Here is a 22,705-nt window from a genome sequence, read left to right as displayed (position 1 = left end):
ACACAGCTTACCGCCAGACCACCCACTTCATATAAACCAAATCGCCGTGCCACCAAGACTGCCAAAAGACAAGAGCCAACGTACAGCTCGACATTGTGAAATGCACAAGTTCCTCTAACTCCTTTCCCTTTCCTTTTCCCTCCTCCTCTTCCCTTTCTCACCTTAAATACCTACGCTTAAACTACCCACTTGCTAATTTGCACTAGACACACCTTAAGCTGCTGGTGTGTGGTCATCTGTCCCCTATGCACAAAATGACTCCACCAGCAATCAACTACCTCATCCCAAATACCCATTCCCCGCTTATATTTTCTTTTTTCTTTTTTCAGAAAAAAACGGGGGAGGCAGGAGAGAAAGGGGGAAAAAAATAGCTGCCCCCACCAAAGTCAGAGCTAATCTTTTTATGTTCTGTTATAGAAAATGGAGAGCAAAACCATCCTCGAGTTACTGACCATCTGGATACTCCCGAAAACATCAGCTATGGATGCCTGGCTAGTAGCACAGCCCCAGGATTCAATGGAGTGTGCTGCTTCAACCTATCAAGTCGCAGTGAAGGCATCCACACTTGCATCCAGAGACTCCAACATGCGGTTCAGGAACTGAAGACTGAAAAGGAGCCCCAATGGTTTGAGGACCTTTTGGCAGCTGGAGACTCAAGGGATGGGTTGCTTCCATTTAAAAAAAAACAACATTTTTTGGATTATTTTAATTATAATTATTTATGTTTACTGTTTGTAAGAAGTTGTTGACAAGGTCTCTGGGAGCTGCTTTTTTATTAAATAAAGAAGGGGGAGTTGTGGAGGCTGAAAAAACAGCCAACCTCAAAATTCTGGCTCTGCCCTGGAGAGCTTCTCCCTAGGTGAGACACTTCTATCTCGCAAAGAGAAAAGTGTCACTCCCAGAGGCCTTTGAGTTGAACATGTTAATTTTTTACACCCCATTGGTTTCCCTCCCTATCAATCCACCCCGATACAAGTTTCCCCCGCCCCTCTCCTTCCCTATAAATATCCCGGGTTTTTTTCCCCAGTTGAGAGAGCTGCTGTCACTGGCTCCCTTCACTGAGGGCCCTGCAATAATAAAGGCTATTTCTCGGTGGAATGCCATACAGTGCTCTAGTCTCTCTCTCCGCGTCGCCTGCATGCTGCCGCTGAGCTGAAATAACTCGCTGGGCAGAGGACGTGCCTGTGCCCCTGGGCAGTCCTTTTCAGGATGGCTTCTTCAGGGTAGTCGTGGCACCCCTGTCATCGACCCCGCCGCGGCAAAGCAGGACTTTCCCCTTCTGAATCCATGTTGACTGTGCCTGAGGATTGCATTGTTCTTCAAATGTCTTTCAGTGGTACCCAATATGTTGTTCTCAATAACTTTCCCAAGTCCTGAGGCTAGACTCACAGGTCTGTCATTCCCTGAGTCCTCCCTCACACCCTTTTGGATAAATTGGAAAAATACAGCCAACTTCCAGTCAGTGGGGACCTCTGGTCTCCCAAAACCTTTTAGATGATCAAGAGGGATCATGCCATAACATCCCCCAGTTCTACCAATACCCATTGACGAATTCCACCAGACACATGGACTTGTGAGCATTCACCTTATACAGATGGTCCCTTACAATTTTAGTGTCCAGGAATGGAACATGACTGTTCCCACACTGGCGGCACTGACTCAGGGGACCAGGCCACAAAAGGCCTGTTAGTTTACTAAAGACTGAAGCAAAAAAAAAGAAATTATTGAGTGCCTCTGCTTTTTCTTAATCCCTATTTGTCAGGTGACCATCTTCAACACACTTAGATTTTTGTATGTTCTGCCAAAAAATTAGCAGATAGGTAAAGAAGAAAACTAATTCAGAAATCTCATTTCAGCAGAAATCTCCACAGAAACTCCCCAGTTAGCCATTGCACATACTGCCTGAGGTATTAGAACACTAGAAATTAGCTACAGTGCATCCTGTCACTTCTTTTGCTTAAACTGGAGGGACATGAAAAATAATGACAGAAAACACAGAAGAGCCAGATGACTAGAAATGAGAGCTGAACTGATAATGTAAGACAGAAGTTTGATTATTGGATTATTTTTGCTGAATGGCAGCACAAGTAGTGGCTACATTAATAGAAAGCACATTTCTTTAGAGCCAGTGTTCACTTGTTTTCTTCTCTGGGGACGAAGTTTGTTGTCTTTCATGATTGTCATGTTTCAAGAGGTAGATATTTGCATTCATAAATTATTAATTCCTAACCTAGAGTGTACAAAACATGGTAATACTGTACAGCCAAAAAAATCTTCTGCCATAGATGGAAGCAGGTTAGGGCACTATCATCCAGTACTTTTTTCTATTTTCCAAGAACAGACTCTGTTTATTATTGGAACAGTGTGTAGGAATACTTGTGCTGATAAGACTGTCAAACAATGTAAACTTATCCTAGTTGAAATATTCCACACAAAGATGACATTGAGAGACTTCCTTAGACAAATTACTAATATTAATAAAAATTAATAGCCAAATCTGTTCTGGATTTGACTGGGATTGAGGTAGTTTTCTTCACAGCGTCTAATATAAGGCCGTTTTGGTTTTGTGCTGAGCAGAGCACAAAAGATAATTCAGAAATGTTTTTGTTATTGCTGAACAGGGATTTTATTGTCGAGCAAGCAATTTTGTTATTGCTTGCACAGAGCCAAGGCCTTTCCTGCTTTTCACACTGCCATGCTGATGAGGAGGCCAGTGGTGCATGGGAGGTAGGGAGAGGACACCATTGAGCCAGGACAGCTGACCCCAAGCTGACCAGAGGGATATTCCAGCCCATGTGGCATTACAGTGTAATGCCAGTGTATAAAGTTGGGGGAAGAGCAAGGAAAGGGGGAATGCTTGGACTGATGGGGTTTGACCTCCCAAGTCACCATTAGTGGATGGGGACCTGCTCTGCTGGAAATGGCTGAACACCTGCTCAGCCGCGGGAAGCAGTGAATTCATTCCTTGTGTTGCTTTGCTTGTGTGCGAGGCTTTTGCTTTCCATAATATAAACTGTCTATATCTCAACACATGAGATTTGTAGTTTTCACCCTTTCAGTTCTCCCCCTAGTCCTGGTGGTAGGAAGTGAGGGAGCGGCTGTCCGGCGCTAGGCTGCTGCCGAGGTTAAACCACGATAAACCCCATAAGGCAGTGGTTAAAAAGCGGCAGGGGTTAAGTGCGGCGGAAGGTCCATCCCGGGGCGCTCCAGGTGCAGCATTTCCCTCGCTGCCGGGCCGGCCCGGCCCCGGGTCCCGGCCCGGGTCCCGCCCCCCATTCAGGATTGGTCGCTGCCCTCTGCCTTGGCTCGTGATTGGTCGTTGCGGGCGCTGCTGGCAGCGGGATTGGCCGCGGCGGCCGCCAGGCGGCCGCGGCGGGCGGGAGGCGGCGGCGGGAGCGGGTGGGGTGAGTGCGGCCCCGGCCCCGGCCCGGCTCCGCAGGGCACCCATAAAGGAGGCAGGCGGGGTTTGAGGGTAGCGGGCAGAGTCGCTGGCAGTCCCGGGGACGGTCGTTTTTGCTGTGGAGTAGCGGCCTAGGTACTTTCCTCCGGGACGGGCCTGTGGCCGAGGGCGGGGGCCTCAGCCGGTGGGTCAAGAGGGCACCGCGGGCCGGCCGTGGTGGCCCCGCGAGTGCCCGTCCGTGAGGGGTCGGGGCCGTTTGTGGGTGCGGGGAAGCCGGCGGAGTGCGCAGAGATAGAACAAGCACGGGCAGGCCTTCGGGGGCAAGTGGCTTGCAGTTAATTTCCTTTCTTTGTCGTTGTTTTGGTTTGGTTCGTTGTTGTTTGGTTGGTTTTTTTTTGTTGTGTTGTTTTTTTTTTCCCACAACACCGTGGCGGTGACTCAGTACCCCCGGGGAAAGGGGAGGTCCCTGCTTGGGGCAGCAAAGCACCCGCGGGTGTGAGCGAAGTGGCGAGATTATAGTCACTGGCGAAGTGACGTCGCTGACATCGCTTCGGCGTGGCTGTGAAACACACTTCTTTCAGCTTGAGGAGAGGGGGTGCGAGCCAGCAGAGCAACCCCCAAACACAGGGTCAGAAGGAACGTGCTTTGGGCCCAGAATCTAGGGGAGATTTGTCAGTGCTTGTAGTTGATGTGCCTTTTCTTCTGCACGAGTGAAATTAGTTAACCTGTAGTTATACTGCTTGGGATGCGTTTTGCACCTGGTGAAGAGTAGCACCTCCTGCTGCACCTCTAGAAGTTCCCCTGAAGTGCTTGTGGGGAGCAGTGTTGGTTGTGAATGTGAGCGTTCCCAGGATGCCCTGCACTGCACATGGACTTTACTGGGTACTGCTGGTGAATTAACACTGACATATATGAGTATGTGTATGACACAGCATGAGTACATTCCATGGTGCACGAAAACTTAGAAAATTTATTATAAGTTTAGAGATTGTGTACTTTATAGGATGTATTTGAAAGCTTAGAGACTTTATTTAGGTCCTTTATCTATATGGTAACATATTCAACTTATTTTTTTCAGCGTGGTTCTTGATTTGCATTTGTCTGTGCACACAGGCAGTTTAGAAGAATAACTTTTGATTGGATTTTTCCCACACTATCTAGAAAAAAATGTGTACTGTAGGAATGGAGAGTAGTGTCAGATTGTTAGTGTTCTCTTCAATACAAAAATGAAGAATACATACTTTATAGTTTGAAATTTCATTTGGGAGAAGTATGTTTATTTAAAATTGTATAAGCAAATGTATGTAATAAAATAAGTTTACTTGTAGCTGAGTCAGACTCTCACAGAATTGATTTTTCTCTCACCCACTAAGAAAGGAAGAAGTCTGGAAAAAAGTTGTTCACAAAAGTCTTTATTTTGAAGTTGCATTAAAATGCAGGATCAGGAAACTTCTGTGAAATAGGCCTGTTTTAAAAATTACCCTTGCTGATAGGTGAAGTGCAGTGTACTAAGGTGCAAGAGATTTTGGTGGCTCAAAGCCTCATCAAAATAAGAAATACTGATGAATTGTTGCTTGTTAAGCTAGCTGATCTTATGAAGAAGCGTGGTTTTGCAAAAGCATTTTAATATAGCAAGTGAAAAACACTGATGGGATGTATTGTATGACTTCCACAAACTTCATAATGGATATTTGTTGAAAAAATTTGATCTGGCACTGCTACCATTTTTATACAGTAGTCTCCCTAATGGCCCATAGTACTTGTTGAGCTGTGTTTGTTTTGTTCTTGGATTCTTAGGAAAGCTTGAATGAAACCAGAAGTATTACTATGCTGTACAGCAGAAGGGGCTGGTTTTGGGACAGACAGGTGGTTTGGGCGAGTCGTGTTCATATGGCATCTGAGGTAATTGCAAGTGTGGTTGTCATTTGAAGCTGTGATCATAAAACTTACCATTCCATCAAGGCTTGTCCTAATACTTCTGAACAGTATTTTGACCGAAGTATGGGGAGCAAATTTGTTCTAATTCATTTATTCCCTGATACAGTAATAACCTCCCTGCATTTTAGTGGATAGGCATATTTTAGTGGATAAGTCTGGTAAAGCCCAATTCACTTACAATGGTGCTTCAGCAATCTTGTACCTATATGTTTAGTAGTGTATTTTGACAGATTCTAAAGGGCTACTTTGCATTTATTTCAGTTGAAAAATGTGTTAAGGACTTCCTTTAATACCTTGAAATAAAGGCTCACATTACAGAAACAACTTCAAATGTGGAATAAGAAGAGATAAACCCAGACTACTGCTGAAGGACAAAGAGCTCATCTCAGCCTTCATGTTCAGAACATTCATAGACAAGGGTTACTGTGATTGTCCCTAAAGGACACACTGACCTGAACCAGTGTCTGGAACTTCAGCTTCTGTGGTTTTGATAGCCTGTACTCAAACAAAACACACTGTGCAGTTTATCAGGGCAGTGTCCTGAGATGCTGGTAGTGGTTTAATATGGGTGCAGTTATTTGAGTTGTCAAGGTGCAAAATGAGGAAGTTCTTACAAGAACCTTGGCTGTCATACAGGCCACACCTGGCTGTTTATGTGGAGCAGGGCTATGACTTATTTATATAGGAAATTGAGGTAATTATTGATGAGCTCATGGTAATGAGTGCAGTACTGTGCAAGGATGACAGAGTGGATGGTCATATAAATTGCTAAATGCTCATGTGATGTGGTGGGAAAAAATACGTATAAATTCTGCTGCCAGAATTTATTGATCATTCTGTATTGATCATTCTGAGTAGTTTTAAAACGTAAAGCTTTTCAAATTTGATTAATTTCAAGTTTGATGTTTTTATACTAAATCCTTATGCAGCATTTCAGGTAACTAAATATGTGACTGTGGAAGCAGAGAGAATTCCAATTAGCACATATGTGTATCCCTAACGATTATTAAAACAGGACCTGAAAGTGTGTGGTTGTTCAGATTCTAAAGTACCCTATGATTTTTTATGTATTGATGTAACATTGTCAATATCTCTGCTAGAAGCAAAGCGTGGAAAAGAAAATCCAAGGTGATAACAAATTTGAGATTTAAATGATATCACTAGTTGCTACTGTAGAAAAATGTAATATTGAGAAACGGTTCTGATCCTGAGGGTAGATTGTGGATTATTGCTCAGGAGATTAGTGATAATTGGTTATACCAAAGTATCCTGTTATGTCAGCTTAGTGTCAGAATGTTCTGAAACATTCAAGAAGTTTCCCTGACCCAGGTGATTTTGAACAACAGCAAAATCTGCCTTTTGTTTCAGTAGTGCTATAGTCAACTTCATATGTTAAACTAGATCTTTATTCATTATGTGTTTGGTGAATCAGATATTTATCACTTGGGAGCTTAAAAAAAATTGTGGTGTAGAGTTCTGAGAGTACTATCAGGAACCTGCAGCAGTATTTTTGAGGCCCAAAAATTTCACTCCTAGGTAATGGATCTGTAATGCGTTTCCATAATTGTAATAAGGTGCTTTAAGTGAAAAGTAGTGGTTTTTAAAAGGACATGACAAAAAAACACCCCAGGTACTTGTACCATAGCAAGTAAATCCAGTAAAATTTCATATAGCATATTGACTGCCTAACCTTTCAAAAATTTTTAAAATGAAAAAAAAAGTGTTAAAGTATTAAAAAATTAATTGTGATATGTCTTCTGTGTGAACACAAGCAAATAGTCATAGATAGTCATGTTGTAGCACCAGCAGTTTGGAGGAAAAAGCCCACAGATTTTCCACTTCATCCAAAAGCAGGTATGTAGAACTATGATTCCAGCCTGGGGGCAGAATACATATCTGAAATTCTGGAGCTTTGTTTAGGGAAATGACTGAAGCTGGTAAGGACCTCAAACAATTATCTTGTCAGGTTTATCCTCTTTTGCAGCCCTTCCTCGCACTGATGTTTGTATGAATACTTTTCTTTGGGCTGTGTTTCTGATGGATATTCTTCAGCCTCCTCAGGCAATCTGTGGCGTACAATGTCCTTACATTGCCCTTATGTCATTTCCATGTGTTGTTTCCATGTGTCATGGAAAACAGTAATCATTTTTGAAGTAAGGTATTTAAAAACTATATGCAGAGTGTAAGATCTGATCTACAGTGTTGATCAGGATTCAAGGGCTTCTTTTCCTGTCTTGTTCTCACTCTAGTGCAGCTGTATGTGTTGCTATTTGCCAAAAGAGAGGGAAGCAATGACTTGACTTCTGTCTACTGTGTTCACTGTAGTCCTCCTCTGCACTTCAGCTTAGCTGAATATTGCCAATTGTTCCCCCTTAGTAATTCCCTCAGTTGTTTAGTTGTACTTGACAATAATGCTTCTTCTTGAGAATGATCTTATTTCTTCACAGGTACATTGGAGTCACCTCAAATTCTGTTTCATGACACTTCAGGTGAGCTCTCCTGTCTGTTGATTGGATCAGAGACTTTTGTTACCCTTGTATCCAAGATAAAGAATTAAGCTTATGAAAAAAAAAAAAAGAGTATGAAGTGCTGAGACCTCACTGTTCTTCAGGATAAAAACAAAACCAACAGCAAAACAAAAAATCTCCAAACTTCAAAAAAAGGTTTGAAAATCACTTTTGCTGCTTCTGATAGTGGATAAGGTTTGATTACATGTTTTGGGTTAACTTTGCTTTAATAAAGACAGTTATATAAGGTGATAGACAGCAATGCAAAAATCCATTCTTTGGGTCTTCTAGTCTGATGAATTATATCTCTCCATCACATGATTCTTTACAAGGCCTCTACTTCCACCTTGGGATTCTTTTGCCATTTCTAGTTGCTGTGCTTATCAGGAGGAAAGGAAGTGATTTTTCTGGTTTCTTACTGAGTTTTCAGGTCATCTGCACTGACAAAAGTAAAAGCATACCTTTTCTTAAAGTGTAGACAAGTCTTCGCATTTTGTTGATTCTTGGTTTGTATTTGAAGTGTTTCAGCTCCAGAGACATGCTTCTTCCTGTGGGAAGTTTGTAGTCAGAACTTAAACAAGAATATGAGATGTGAAAGTCATAAGAAGAGAGAACAGATATGGGGGTAGGGGGTTGATGTCCAAATTTCTGTATGTCTTCTTATGAGCAGTAGGTAAAAATTGCTACTTCTGTGGCCTTAGTTCAGTAGACTTGTTTAGAATACAAAAACCTGTCATATTGGGGAAGGAGAGAGAGATAAGAAAGCTTGTGCATAAACAGTGTTCTGTATTAACAGAATGGATTGCTACAGGGACTGCTGGTGAAGTTAGGCTTTTTATTCTTAAAGTTACAATGCCAGCTTTCTATGGGAGGATGGGGCTTGCTGTTACTTGGTTAGGACATGGCATACACATTATCCTCATCTTTAAAAGCTTTTAGTACTGCTGTACTTAATCTTCCCTCTTGAGATTTAATGTGTAATTTCTGCTGAAGCTATTAGTTGGGATAAAAGCCATAAAACTGATTATTACAATGGTAAAGCAAAGCTGTCAGTAGATCAGATCAAACAGAGGATTGAGGATTTTCATCAGGGGAGATGAAAACAATGTGTTCAGGCTATTTACAGTTATGCGTAAGAAAGCAAAGAAAACTGAGCTAATGTCAGAGCAAGTCAGTATAAAAAACCTGGAAATAATGCAGGAGTTGTGTAAAGCACTGAAGCAGAAAGAGAATAGTATCAAATCAGTACTAGAATGGCTCAGTTCTACCACCTCAGCCATGCTAATGCAACAGCCTGCTGAGCTTCTTAAAAATGATGACAGACAGACTCAGAGGAGATCTGGCAGAGCTGAGTAAGTTCATGCAGGCTGCTTTACAGCTAGCCATTGTAGCAGCGCCTGAAGCTGCATCAGGGCACCACCCTAAGTGGCTCCTTGGCTGAAGTGACCAGATGGCAAACAGCCTAGGGGGATTCTGTGCTCTCGTGTTGGTCAGAAGAACCTGGATGAGAGAATGGGGGCTGTGCAAGTTCTTCAGCTCTAGGAGGATGTTTAAGGACAGAAAGGAACTGCCTCAAGATCGTCATTTGTAGCAATTTGTCTATTCAGACACCTCTTTATGGAAGGTGATGACTGGGCTGAAAATCTTAAGGCAGTTCTGGACTTGAAGTTTTGTCTCTGCTTCATGACTTTTCTTGTGAATATATCTAATGCACTTCTTTTAGAGCAGCCACAGATACTTTCATGGATATACTTTAATTCACTCTTGTTTTTATAGTGGCAGCACTTGCTCCATTTCAAGTCTGGGAAAACTTTTTTCATAATTTGGGTAGAAATGTGAATTGTCTATGAGGATTATGTGAGATCATTGATTGAGGTTTGGAGTATACAGACAATGTCCACAATACTGATCAAGTTCTTTCTTTTAGCCTTCATGTCGACTAATTATTCACTAAAGGCATTAATTTAATTATTTGTAAAATTAATAGTTATAGGTGTAATATTGATAGACTGTAATAATTCAGAATTTTAGTTTTGTATTTGTATTTTATACAAAATTGCAGGCATTTTGGGGAAATGCAAAACAGAAACTATTTAGTATTTAAGTGGTAGGAAGCTGCTCTTAGTTTGCTGGTGATCATTTGCCTCTCTTGGGAAGTCTCTGATCAGTATCAGAATATTTAATATGATCATGGTTTGGTTTTTTTGTTGGGTTTTTTTTTTAATGTAATCTGAAAGGTAAAAAAGCCACAACTAAATGATATTCTAATTTAAAATTAAATCAGTAGTGGCCCAGGCTGACAGCTTTTTGAATTTGGACCACAGGCTACTTCCAGCCTCAGGCAAAAGCAAGGAGCTATACTGAGTAAAAACATTGATTTAATGAGTCTGTACCTCAAAGGAGAGTTGAAGATGACCTGTAAGATTGGTGAAAAGGCAATGCCTGGAAAGTATGTCCCTTAAGCATATTCCATTTGTCAGTGTACTTGCAACTGAGCTGATACTGCTTATGAAAATAATCACTACTGTGTTCTCAAATATCCTAGTGAGGAACCTTAAGTCACTTCTAAACCAGAGAGTTTGAGGAAGGAACCTTTGGTTGAATGACTGGATCCATAAGAAAAAGATTTGATTTTTGCTTATCATGCAGAATACAGTTTTCAGCTGGGACAGAGCTAAATTTATTCATGGGAGTTTGCATAAGATTATGTTCTGTATGTTTGGCCAAAAACAGTGTTGATAACACAGAGATATTTTTGTTATTGCTGGGTGGGGCTTGCACTGAGCCAAGTCCTTTTCTGCTTCTCACCCCACCAATGAGAAGGCTGGGGGGGGCACAAGGATTTGGGAGGGGACACAGCCAGGACAGCTGACCACAACTGACCTAAGGGATATTCAAGACTGTGTGGCATCATGCTCTGCTGGCAGGGGAAAGAAAGTTGGCCAGGCTGCTGTGATTTTGGAACTGTCTGAGCATTACTGGGCTGCTGGTGAGCAATTAGGGGGGGTTTTTTTTGTGTTATTTTTTCCTTGCTTTTGTCTTTTTTGTTTTTTCTTTTAAAAACACCAAAATTCCAAAATTCTTTTAATCACAGGCAGTAGGTTTTTTCACTTTCACCCTACTTACTCTCTCCTTTTCCACTGTGTGGGAGAGTGAATGAGCCCTGTGTGGTGCTTAGTTGCCTACCAGGGCTAGACTCTGGCATATAGTTTTCTGAGGTTTAGATGAATACTAGACAGTGAAAGTAAATTTTTACTGAATATTCATTGCTTTGAATATTCATCTGCTAGTGTATGTAATTTGAAGCTTGTAAACATACTAAAAAAATTAAATAATTTCAGTGTTAATCTGCCCACAGAGAAGGGAAGAGAAGGGAATTATGACAGTAGTATGTTGCTTCAATTATTTAAATTGAAATATTCCTCTCATTTTTGGGATTATTGTGTGCCTTTCATCTGTTAACTGAAATTAAGTAATCTCTTTGCAGTCCTGAGCAGTGGTGCTTAGCAAACTGAAAATTCTCCATTCTAATTCCAATTTTTTTTAAATTCATCTGCATTTTTTTTAAATTCATCTTAGACACTTTCAACATCTGCAGGGAAGAAAGAGAGATAGAATACTGGTTCCAGGTAAATAATATTGGATAATACTAGTTTAAAAAGTTACAAAGACAATGTGAATCCTTTTACCTGCAGCATTTATTTCCGTTGATCGGGGTGTGATTTCATTATTATTTAGAAATAATCAGTTAAGGGGGCAGGTGTGGAGAATATGAGCTGGTTTTAAGTTTTCCCCACTTGAAAACCTAAGGAATGCATATACTTCTGGGAATAAATGCAAATTTATTTTTTTTAAGATGGTAACCTAGAAAGTATTAATTGTGTCAGTATTACATGTATTCCCTTTTCAAACCTTCAGTGTGAGATTCTGTTGTTGCCTTCTGGGAGAAAATGTTTCCTGTAATTCATAGATATAAGGGGAAAAAGAGCAGTTGAGTAGCATAAAGGATTGATTTTTATTTCTATGTCAAGTGTTGAGATTGGGTCCAGAATATGCATGCAAGTTTTTTTTATGAATGCTAGGAAAACCTGAGGAACAACATAAAAAAATATTAGTTGTTAAAGGATTGAAAAAATACTTCTTAGATAAATACTTGAGGCTAACTTCACATTGCTTAAAAAAACAAAGCAACTAGTTAAATACTTCCTGCAACAGAAAATGATGACAGCTTGGAACTGTTTCTCCCCAACGCTCCCGCCCCTCTGGGCCCCCCAGCCACATTCTGCCAGGCTTTTTCCTCCTGTCTGACAGGCCTACACATCCTGTAAGAAGTCTCCCTCCAGCTTTCTTGTCGCCCCACTTTAGGTACTGGAAGGTTACTGTAAAGTCTTCCTGGAGACTTCTTCAGGTAGAACATCCCCAGCTCTTTTAGCCTGTCTTCATAGGAGAGGTGCTCCAGCCTCAGATCACCATCATGGCCCTCAGTCATGTACTCCTTGACCCAAGAGAGCTGCTGCTCTTGACACTAGTGTGGAGGATGTGAGGGAGTTGAGAAGACAGGAGGGAACAAAAGATAATGGAGAGGAGAGTAAAGGGAGGTGACCAGGTTTCAGTGGGTGAGGATGGGATCCTGCCAGCATATGTCTGAACAGGAAATTCCAGTTGTCCTACATCTAGCTCTGTAAATTGGTTTGAGATTTTTTTATTATGTAGTATTGTCAAGAATGTATATGATTTCTGTAACTTAAGTTACAGTGCTAGGTTGTGAACACATGCAGGCATGCATCTACTCTAATCGTTAACATTTGCATCTGGAAAAAAGGATTTTTTTCTCCCTTTTTTTTAAAGAAGTGGAAGAGGACAAGTTGGTTTGGATTTGTTCTAGATTCTGAGGCTTTTGTGGTACAGCATGTAATTTGCTCTCTGTAGGGAGTGGTGTCATTAGTACAGTGTTGGTAGAAGTAAAGAGGAAGCACAGCACTCTGTCAGTGATTAAGGCAGTGCCAATTAATGGTTGGACCTACCTGTTTGTGAACTGTGCATTTATGAGACAATCTCTCGCATTTTTTTAGTCAGCTCTGGTACGCCAAAGTGCTTTCCTGTTCATGATCCTGTTGAGGAATTTAGGTGACTTTAGTAGCATTCTGGAAGTATGGAGGTGTGTGTATAAACAACTTCAGCCGGAGAAGTGAATAATTAGCTTGCCCTACCTTAGTTATTTATTCACTGATGCTTCTTTAAGACTGGTAAGTTTTGCAGAAATGCATCTTGCCTGTGATGATTGGGTGTGCTTTGAATAGGTCTACTAAACTGAGCTTCTGAAGCAATATCTACTTTTTAGGCTGAGCTAGCCTGTAAAAACTGCCTGAGAGAGGATATTGTGTTTCACAGTTTCATTGCCTAAAGGGTTTCTTGTAAATTGGTCTCAGCATTCATGTAGCTAAATGCTGCTCATTTTAGGCATGTAGGTAAATAAATGCATGCCTCTTTGGATTATTTTTGAAATTTTTTTTTGTATTTAGGTAGAAGTTAGCCTCTCCTGAAAACCAAATGTGACATCCATACTTCCTGTAAGTGGTGAAAGCTTTCACTGTCTTGATCCAATAAGTCTTTCCCGGGACAGAAGAATAATAACTGCCTGCACTGTCTTCTAGAAACAGTTGAATATGTGATGAGAGACTGTATGTGAGAGCGTTATTTGGATCAAAAAATGTAGTGCATTAAATAGATTTTGCATGTTGTGAACATCAGTTTTTTTAAAATGAAACATTTACATTCAGAGAGCTTGACTGTTGAGGGGACATCTGTTTTTGAGCAATACTGATATTTTAGAGAACAAAATGAAATTAAGAGTTATGCAATTTTGTTGTATTTTTACCTTGTTTGTTTCAACCACTTATTTGAGAACAGATTTCTGCATTACTGTTCTGATTTACTAATCTAACTGTTGGATTTTATTCTGCAGATTTGGATATGGCTGCTAATTATCAGCTCCCTCTGGCAGTCTGCTGACCATCCATGTTGTAATCAAGGGAAATTTCTGAATTTTCAGAACTTGGTTGAAAACAAAATAACTATTTGGTTGACTAATAATGATATTAACTACTGGCTGACTAGACAGGAAGATGAATTGTCTTTTTGTCTATTTTTCCTTGCATTACTTACCAGGATTTTTGTTTTGCAAAGATGCCAGAATTTTCACCTTTCTAAATATTACAGGAGCGGTATAATTAATAACAAACATTTTAGATTCTGGTTTTTAACGTAGCATGAGCAGTTCTGCACAAATACTTAAAAATATTTCCAGGGAAAATTATGTGTAAGCAAAGTACATTGAACTTCATAGATAAATGAGGGGAAAAAAAAAAAAAAAAAAGCCTCAGTTACCCATATTGTTCTTCTGCTAATGTTCAATCTCTTTCATATGTCTCTGGTCATAGATACTCTTTTTAAGTGTAATGAAGAGATTAGTTGCACAGCCGAGAAATAAAAAAGCTTTCATATTTTTCTGAAGTTCATAATACTCTAAATGTATTATGATGGTTGCAAACTTTATCGTCCTTGTCTTTAATGTTAACTTTTTAGTTTGGTGAATTTCAAGAACAGAAACTTTTTACTTCTATATCTAGGAAAGATTAAAAGTGACTTAGAGGGACACAAAAGTCACTGTCTATCTGAAATAGTTAACTTCTAATTGCATTTGTACACGCAACAGTCTTCAGGCATGAACCCTTGTGTTAGATTATTAATACCTGATAATACTGCTGTATTATAATCTCTTTATTACAATATTGGCAGCCTTTTTCCATTATTCCTCAAGTTCCTTTTTTCTCCGTATCCCATATTTTCTTGGTAAAAGCTCTTAAGTTTCATTGATGTGAAAAACTGCTGTAAGAAGTAGCAGTGTGTGGGCAATGCTTTGTATGGCCGTGCCTGAACATACTACCTATAGCTGTAAGAATAAAGCCTTCTCCCTGGGACTTTTATTTTAGAAGGTGTGATTTGATTAATTATACTTTTCTAGTCACAAAGATAAGCTAGCTGTGTCTTCCTGAATTGTGCTGTATTACCTGAAGGATTTTCCATTATAGTGCTTGTAGATCTCTTCTGCAAACTGATATATGTGTTGTATCAGATTTATGAAAAGAGTGGAAAAAAAGTCCCAGAAAACTGTGACATTTGGGATTATTAAAAAAACCCCACATTATTAAGTCTATTATTTACTAAAAATATGTTAAGATGGGGGTACAATCAATGTTTGCCAATATTATTTAGTGTAGATGAAAACTCAGTTACATGCTTTCATAACATGGGCCTAGAGCACTCTATGTTCTTAATAATCATGTTCTTGGTGAAGCTTAATACTTCAGAGAAATAGAAAATTCCTTGATAAAAAAAGTATATCAAAGTGTAAGGGAAAAGAGAAACTGCAAAGACATATTGTTATTCAAGATTTATTAAGACATATTGTTTATTAAGCCTTTCTCTGTCTTTTTCTTTTTCCATAATCTTAAGTAGCAATGGGCCAAGGACTTGGCAAAACTGCCTGGCCCAAACCTGCTGGGGGATATCAGACTATTACAAGTGGAAGATGTGGAAGAAGACATTCCTATGTTGGGTTTAGACCATTTTTGAATAATCAAGACAGAGATGGACATCAGTGGAATGACAACTGCAAACAATTAGAATTGGAAGATGTTCAGAAAGAGAATTCTTTATGTATGTACATATCTTTGTGTATGTGCCATTTCATGGCAAACTGGGATGCTTGGGGCTGGAGGAGGAAGGCACATTGAGAGCCAGATAAGTGGCTCATCTTATTGAGCCATTTAAGTAACATGAAGAGTACATTTCCTATGTCTGTAATTTGCTTTTATACTGAATTTCATTCTATAAAGTATAAATAATCTAATAAATCTATATTAGGCTGTGTAGCTTTTCCTGAAGAACATTCATAATGAGTTAATGTGTTCTAACAAACTAGATAATAATAGCATTGTTTAATTCAAATTATTTTGTCTCCAAATTAAAATTCACATTTGGAGGGAAGTGCATATTCTAACCTTCTCTTTAGAACAAGGCTGTGAAATATTTGATGCATCATGAGCCAGGTTGTTCTCTTTGTCAGCCATAGTGAAAATTAGTTTAAGCCTCTAAAACATCTTTAAAGTTCCTTTTTTATTTATACCAGTCAGACTACTTCCCTTTCTTGTTTAATGAATATTGGATGTTAGTATTTACCTATTTACCAAAATGCTTTCTGTGACATGAGAATCTGAATAATAATTTAATAGAGGAATGCAAAATGGCTTGATGGATTAGAAATGTGGTCCCATTTCTTTGCCTGAGGTTTTCAGCTTAAAAAAACCCCCACTTGCTATAGCCTTAAATATTCCAAAGTGCCTGGGGGGAAAGGACTTGGGGGTACTGCTCAACACTGTCTGAATATGAGCCATCAGTGTGCCCAGGAAGCCTAGGGCACCTGGCCTGTGTCAGCAATAGTGTAGCACCAGAGTAGTGATCATCTCCTGTTCTGGGCATCAGTTAAGTTGCAGCTCAAGTGCTGTGTCCATTTCTGGGCCCTTCAATTCAGGAAGGACATTGAGGGGCTGGAATATGTGCAGAGAAGGGAACAGAGCTGGGGAAGGGTCTGGAGCACAAGTCAGACGAAGGGCAGCTGAGGAAGCTGGGGATGTTCAGCCTGGAGAAAAGGAGGCTTGGGGAGACCTTCCTGCTCTCCACAACTGCCTGAGAGGAGGTTGGAGTGAGGTGGGTGTGGTTCTTTCTGCCCAATAACAAGTGATGGAACAAGAGAAAATGGCCCAAGATTGCTCTAGGGGAGTTTTAATTGGCTGTTAGGGAAAACATCTTCACCACAGGGGTTGCCATTCATTGGAAGAGGCTGCCCAGAAAAGTGGAAGTGCCGCCAGTTCCTGGAGGTCCCTAATAGATGTGTATACATAGTCTAATGGTGGACTTTGCAGTGTCAGATTTATGGATGCACTTGATACCTTAGTAGCCTTTTCCATCATAAGTGATTCTATGGCTTTACAAGGTCACTTTTTTTTTTCTCTTTCCTGTATAGACTATTCTTAAACTGCTTTCTTACTCTAATTTTTTTTCTTTTTAAATGATAATGGCATAGTGCTATTTTAGCTTTGTATTCAATTGTTTTTGTAAAAACAATCTGTTATGTGATGTGGATCATCTTGGGGTGGTTTTCATCTTTTGTAATTGAAGTGTGTTTACTGTTGTCCATGCTTTGTATATTTTTCATCTAGTTAAAGGTCTGTTTCCTGCAAGGCAGGGTGGACATTAGTGGAGATTTTCCTACTGTTTCTGTATAATGCTACCACATTCCCTGTTTCAGTTTCAACTTGCAGTTATTTTATGGGTCATTAGGTATATGCAGTTTAAGGGTGTATTATCTCCCTGTTCTTAATACAGTTGCTTTATATGCAAATTAGCCTAATAGCAAAATGCCCTTCCTTTTCATTTGTTTGTGTGTATTACAACTCTTTGAATTTATCTTACAGAACCGTTTTGGATTGACTTACTTTCTTTGTCTCCACTAGGCTACATTTTTCCCCAGATGGTATTGTATTTCTGTGGATAGGTACTACCTAAAATGCTGCATATTTTCTGAGTTAGAAGGAACTCACAAGGCTCTTTGAGTCCAAGTCCTAGCCCTGCATAGGACATGCCCAAGAATCACTCCGTCTGCCCAGGAGTCCAAATGCTTCTTGAGCTTGGTCAGGCTGGTGCTATGACCACTTCCCTGGGGAGCTTATTCCAGTACCCAACCATTCTTTGGGGCAAGAACCTTTACCTGATATCCAACCTAAATCTCCCCTGACACAACTTCAGGCTATTCCTTTGGGTCTCGTAGTGACAGGCACCACAGAGAAGAGATTAGTGTCTGCCCCTTACCTTTCTCTCTGGGGATGCTGAAGACCCCAGTGAGATCTCCCCTCAGTCTCCTCCAGGATGAACAGACCAAGTTGCCTCAATTGCTCCTGTGTGGCTTCCTCCAGTTGGTTCTTCACTATCTTCATGGCCCTCCTTTAGATACTCTCTGATATCTTTATATCTTACATGGTGGCACCCAAAACTGGCCCCAGCACTTGAGGTGAGGCTGCCCCAGAGCAGAGCAGGACAATCCCCTCCCTTGCCCAGCTGGTGATGCTGGGCCTGATGCCCCTAGGACAGGATTTGCCCTCCTGGCTTCCAGGGCACTGCTGACTCAGATCCAACTTGCCACCAACCAGGAGCCCCAGTGCTGCTCTCCAGCATCCTGGACTTGGTGTCATCAGCAAACTTTTAGTGTACTTTGCAGTCAGTCCTGTATTTAAGTTGTTTATGAAGACTTGAAGAGCACAGGACTGAGGATGGAGCCCTGTGGAATCCTACTAGTGACAGGTCACCAGTGTGATTTCACTTCATTCATTGTCACCCTTTGTGCCTGACTTGTGAGCCAGTTACCCATCCCATAATGTGTTTATGTAGATGTGTGCTGGGTATTTTGTTCAGAAGGATCCTGTGCAAGGTAGTATCAAAAGTTATGGTAAAATCCATAAAGATTACCTGAACTGGTTCTCTTGATCCAGTTGGTGGGATACCTTGGTGTAAAAGGAAATTAGGTTTGACAGACAGGACTTTCTTCTCATGAAGCTGTGCTGGCTGTGACCAATGGCTGCATTTCCTTCAGGGTTTTCACTACACTAGAATAGTCATCTGCAATTTTTTTCAGTCACTGAAGTGGACTGATAGGCCTGCCTTTCCAGGGTAATCTTCGCCCTCCTTGAAAACTTGGACAGTATTAGGCAGCATCCAGTCAGCTGGGACCTCTACAGATTCCCAGAATTGTTCAAAAATCATTTAGCGAGGCCTTGCTGTGACATCAGCTGACTAGTTGACTAGTCATGACTTGACATGAGAAGCAGTATTCATCAGCAGCCTGATAAATCCTATCAGGCCATATAATCTTAGAGAGATCCAGCAGGAGCAACAGATCCTGTACAAGTTCAGGGTTGACTGGGAATTATTGTTCTCATAGTCATTGTCCTCCAGCTCAGGGCACTGGGACTTCCTTGGACATCCTCTCTTCACCAGTCTTGAAGATGGGCAAAGAAATAATTTAGCATCTCTACCTTGTCTCTATCCCTGTCTGAGGTGACCATCCTCATCCTGTAGTGGGCTGCCTTTGCTACTGACATACTTATTAAAGCTTTTTCTTTTCCCCACGTTTCTGACCTTCATCATCCCCAACTGAGTTTTGGCCATATGAATTTTTTTCCCTGTAGTGGCAGCAGAGTCTCTGTATTCTTCCCATGTCACCTGACTTTGTTTTCACTGGCCATACAACTTCTTTTCTTGCTTTAGCTCCAAAAGAAGATCCTTGAACATCCATTCTAGCCTTCTGCCTCACTTGCTTGACTTCCAGCATTTTTGGAATTGCCTTTTCCTGTGTCCTTGGGATGTGGTCTTTAAAAAGTGACCAGCACTGAACCCAGCATCTTCCAAAGCATTTTCCTGCACTCTCATTAACTACGTCCCTGAGCAGCCTGAAGTCTGCTCATGTCCAGAGTTGAAGTTTTTACTTTTCCTTCTGTCACCAGAGGCTTTAAACTTGATCACTTCACATTCACTGTGGCCGGGATAGTCACCAGCATCCACTTGGATCATGAGATCCTCTGTTACCAAGCAATAAATCAAGGATGGCACCTTTCCTAGTTGGCCCCTTTAGTACCTGTAACATGGAGTTACCACCCAGGTGCTTTAGTAACCTAAGAAACTGTAGAAGATGGGTAGGAGTAGATATTATTGGCAATATTAAATATATTTGAGTAATTAATAATAATTAATAAAGGATTAGATCCTTGGTAACTTGCTATGTGTGACTCCGATTGAGCAAGAGGAATAGACTGGATGATCTCTAGAGAGGCTTGCCAATGAACATTGGCTTGCAGCAATTTTGTAGAGGAGGTTCAAGATTCTAGTTAGATACAGATATATTTCCTGGCAGCCAGACTCCTAGTGCTGAGGGGTATAGCTCTCATAAGATTCCAGTGCCAGGAATTCACTGACCTAGTAATGGAGCCTTTTCTAACGATTTAGATGAGATTTTGGACAAAATAGTTTGGACTGTTGCCTTGGTTAGGAGTTTAAAAATTACTTGAACAAAGGATTGATTTTGTAGTAGCAGTACTATATATGTTTTTATCTTCTTTAACTCTTGCTGCTAGATTTGATATTTATGCTCCCTTTCTGCAAGAGGTGTTCAAGTGTAATACAACTAAAACACATTTGTGATGAAGCAACTATTAACTGTAATATCCCATTCAACCCTGCTATTTTCTTCTTATGAGGAGTTGCACTCAAAGGTGCAGGTACAAAATGTAGTTCTTTAAGTATGTAATTAATAGTAGCAATAAGTGGCTTTATCTGAGTGTGGCAGAAGGCACAATTTAGCCAGTTAATGAATGGATAGTCCAATATGGAGAGAAATGTTTTTAGTTTTCATGTTATCTTATAATTCTCTTTTATATAAACAATGTAAAAATTCTCCCTGTGTATGTGTTCCTTTAATACTTTTTTCCCTATCATATCTGTAGCTGGAATTAAATAGTTTAGATCTATTTTTATAGGCTTAGTTTGTATAAATGAGAAAGTAAATGCATTATTGAAGAATGACTGACTTCTGATGAATCTCTTTGCACTGCAGTCCTAGAAAATTATCCCTTCTTTTTAATGAGCAGTTGTTGTAGACAAGGATTTTTCTGTTGGTTTTGATTATTCCAGTGCATTGTTTCTTACAGCTTTCTCTGAAGATTCCAGTCCACTGGTCCAAGTTTCTGCTGATTTATTAGATGAGCCTTTGTCAAAGGATGCTAGAGAACCTGTTTGCCAAAGTGCATCAAGCCAAACTTCTGAAGTGACCACATCACCGTTTTCTGTATTCTGTTATGGCCTAGAAGACAGCCAAATCTCACGAGACTTGATGAATCCTTATGAAAATCCCGAGGACCTTGCAGAATACACATCTGGAAGGCATAATGATTTGAATGGTAAAAATGGAATTGGTTTTGTAAACATTGACTCCTATGAGCCAGATAGCAGTGATGGAGAGGAAGAGGATGCTCTAGACAAATATTCTTGGATAAGAGAAGCAGCAGGTCTAATTCAGGGAAGACTAGATAACATACTTTCTCAGTGTGAAAAAGAGGTTGAGTCTCTTAATGACATACAGTCCCGACTGTCTGCTTTCAACCACAGTGTTTATAGAGAAAGTTGTGAAGAACCAGGACCAATTCCTTTGGCATGTCCAAACAATAGGACACTTAAATCTGCTGAAGATGAAGCTATACCAAAAATTAGCATGAGTGGTGACAGTTACGAAACACAACAGGCAACACATATAGTGGATGTTGGAATTGGAACCCCCATACCAGTTGCTGATGTATTAAATATCAGTGATGGAGAGACTGACCAAGAAAATTCTTCTGAGCTAGTTGTGAGACCTAAAATTAGAAAACAAAATATTGCAAAAGAACTGGAAAGAGAAAATCATCTCCCTAGTGATAATGAAGAGGAAAGTGATTCCTGGAGAAGTGGAATTGCTGATGTCCAGCAATGCCATCCTGAGTGTCCCTTGAGAGATGGCAAAGATGAGATTAGTTCTGGTGTGTTCTTTCTCTCAAGAATGCACAGTCATCAAAAGGACATGGAAATAGACTTAAGAAGAAATGCAGTAGCTCGACAGCAAAACAGTGTTCTAAGTGACAGTGCTTTTTGGAATGAATTGGAAGACCGCAACACACGTTACTTAATGTCCCACGAAGATGAAGACAGGTAAAATTCTAGTTTTATATCTGTTCTAGTGTTGAATCTTGTGTAAATGATGTGCAAAACTGAACAATATGTTAGCAATTGAGACATAAAAACTTGAGGCATTTCCAGATATGATCAGGTAACAAGATAGCAACTTTTCCTTTCAGTTATCCTTCACTCTTCTGGAAATGTAAAAAGCCTTTGTCTGCAGTCAGAGCACCTTATCACTGAGGAATATTATTTGTTTATTTTCATTTCATTTTTACTAAGTAGATTGGAGGTTACAACAGAAAGCCTTGTTCAGCTTTATAAGTTTCCTTCTTGGCTTACTCTTCAGAATTTGGTTTTTTGCTACCAAATCTCAATATTCTTAATGGCAGCCTATTTATGTTCTTGTCTCCAAAAAGATTCCAGCCTTTTGAAAGAAATTGTTCTTCCTTGTAATATTTGAAGAATAACTTGATAGGGTTGCTTATAGTCCCTTTTTAATAGAAATTCTTCAGACTACTAGGTGTTTCCAAAATAGCTATTAATTATTACAGTTTTGGATTTGCAAATTGCTCCAACCTTGACATGAGAAGTAGTATTCAGGTTCCTCCTGCTTTGAGCTCTTCAACCAAAAGACAAAGTTGTTTTTTTTTCTTCAAGTTTGCTTTCATCTTATTGATTCTGTTACCATGGCATTCTTTACAAGACGTGTCTTCTGGATGTAGATGAGGCTTTCTTGTGCATGTGCTTGCCATTTATAAGCTAACCTGCTTAGCAGATTGTGTTTCCTATGTTTTTGTAGAGAGAAAAGCATGAAAACTAATTAGCATAAAATCTTGTCTTTAAAATGTTGCAGAGTTGCAACTATGAGAGAACAAAATGCATTTTAAAATGGGATAGTAGATTTAGTGCCTTTTTTTTTAATTATAGGTATAGGTATAGGGTCCTGCACTTGGTGGGGGGATAATGTCCAGTGGCAGCACAGGCTGGGGGCTTGCCCACTGCAGAGCAGCTCTGCTGTGGGACCTTGGGATGCTGCTTC

General features: G+C 40.2%; 1 protein-coding gene across 14 annotated transcripts in view; it reads left to right on the top strand.

Moving 5' to 3' along the window:
- Positions 1–3,405: 3,405 nt before the first annotated feature.
- The window catches only part of PJA2 (praja ring finger ubiquitin ligase 2), a 31,853-nt gene continuing 12,553 nt past the window's right edge, over positions 3,406–22,705 (top strand). Inside the window, exons 1-6 of one of the 14 annotated variants that reach the window (XM_033520406.1) lie at positions 3,409–3,535; positions 5,198–5,302; positions 7,786–7,827; positions 13,368–13,415; positions 15,364–15,564; positions 20,664–21,696. In XM_033520406.1, coding sequence (XP_033376297.1) covers positions 15,366–15,564; positions 20,664–21,696 — 1,232 coding nt within the window. In that variant the 5' untranslated portion in view covers positions 3,409–3,535; positions 5,198–5,302; positions 7,786–7,827; positions 13,368–13,415; positions 15,364–15,365. The other 13 variants (XM_033520405.1, XR_004500453.1, XR_004500452.1 and 10 more) reach the window with 13 other exon arrangements.

Source organism: Parus major, chromosome Z (assembly GCF_001522545.3).
Source record: "Parus major isolate Abel chromosome Z, Parus_major1.1, whole genome shotgun sequence".
In the NCBI taxonomy this organism is placed as follows: Eukaryota; Metazoa; Chordata; class Aves; order Passeriformes; family Paridae; genus Parus; species Parus major.
The sequence above is the reverse complement of the archived record's forward strand: the minus strand, read 5'-3'. Positions and strand labels throughout refer to the sequence as shown.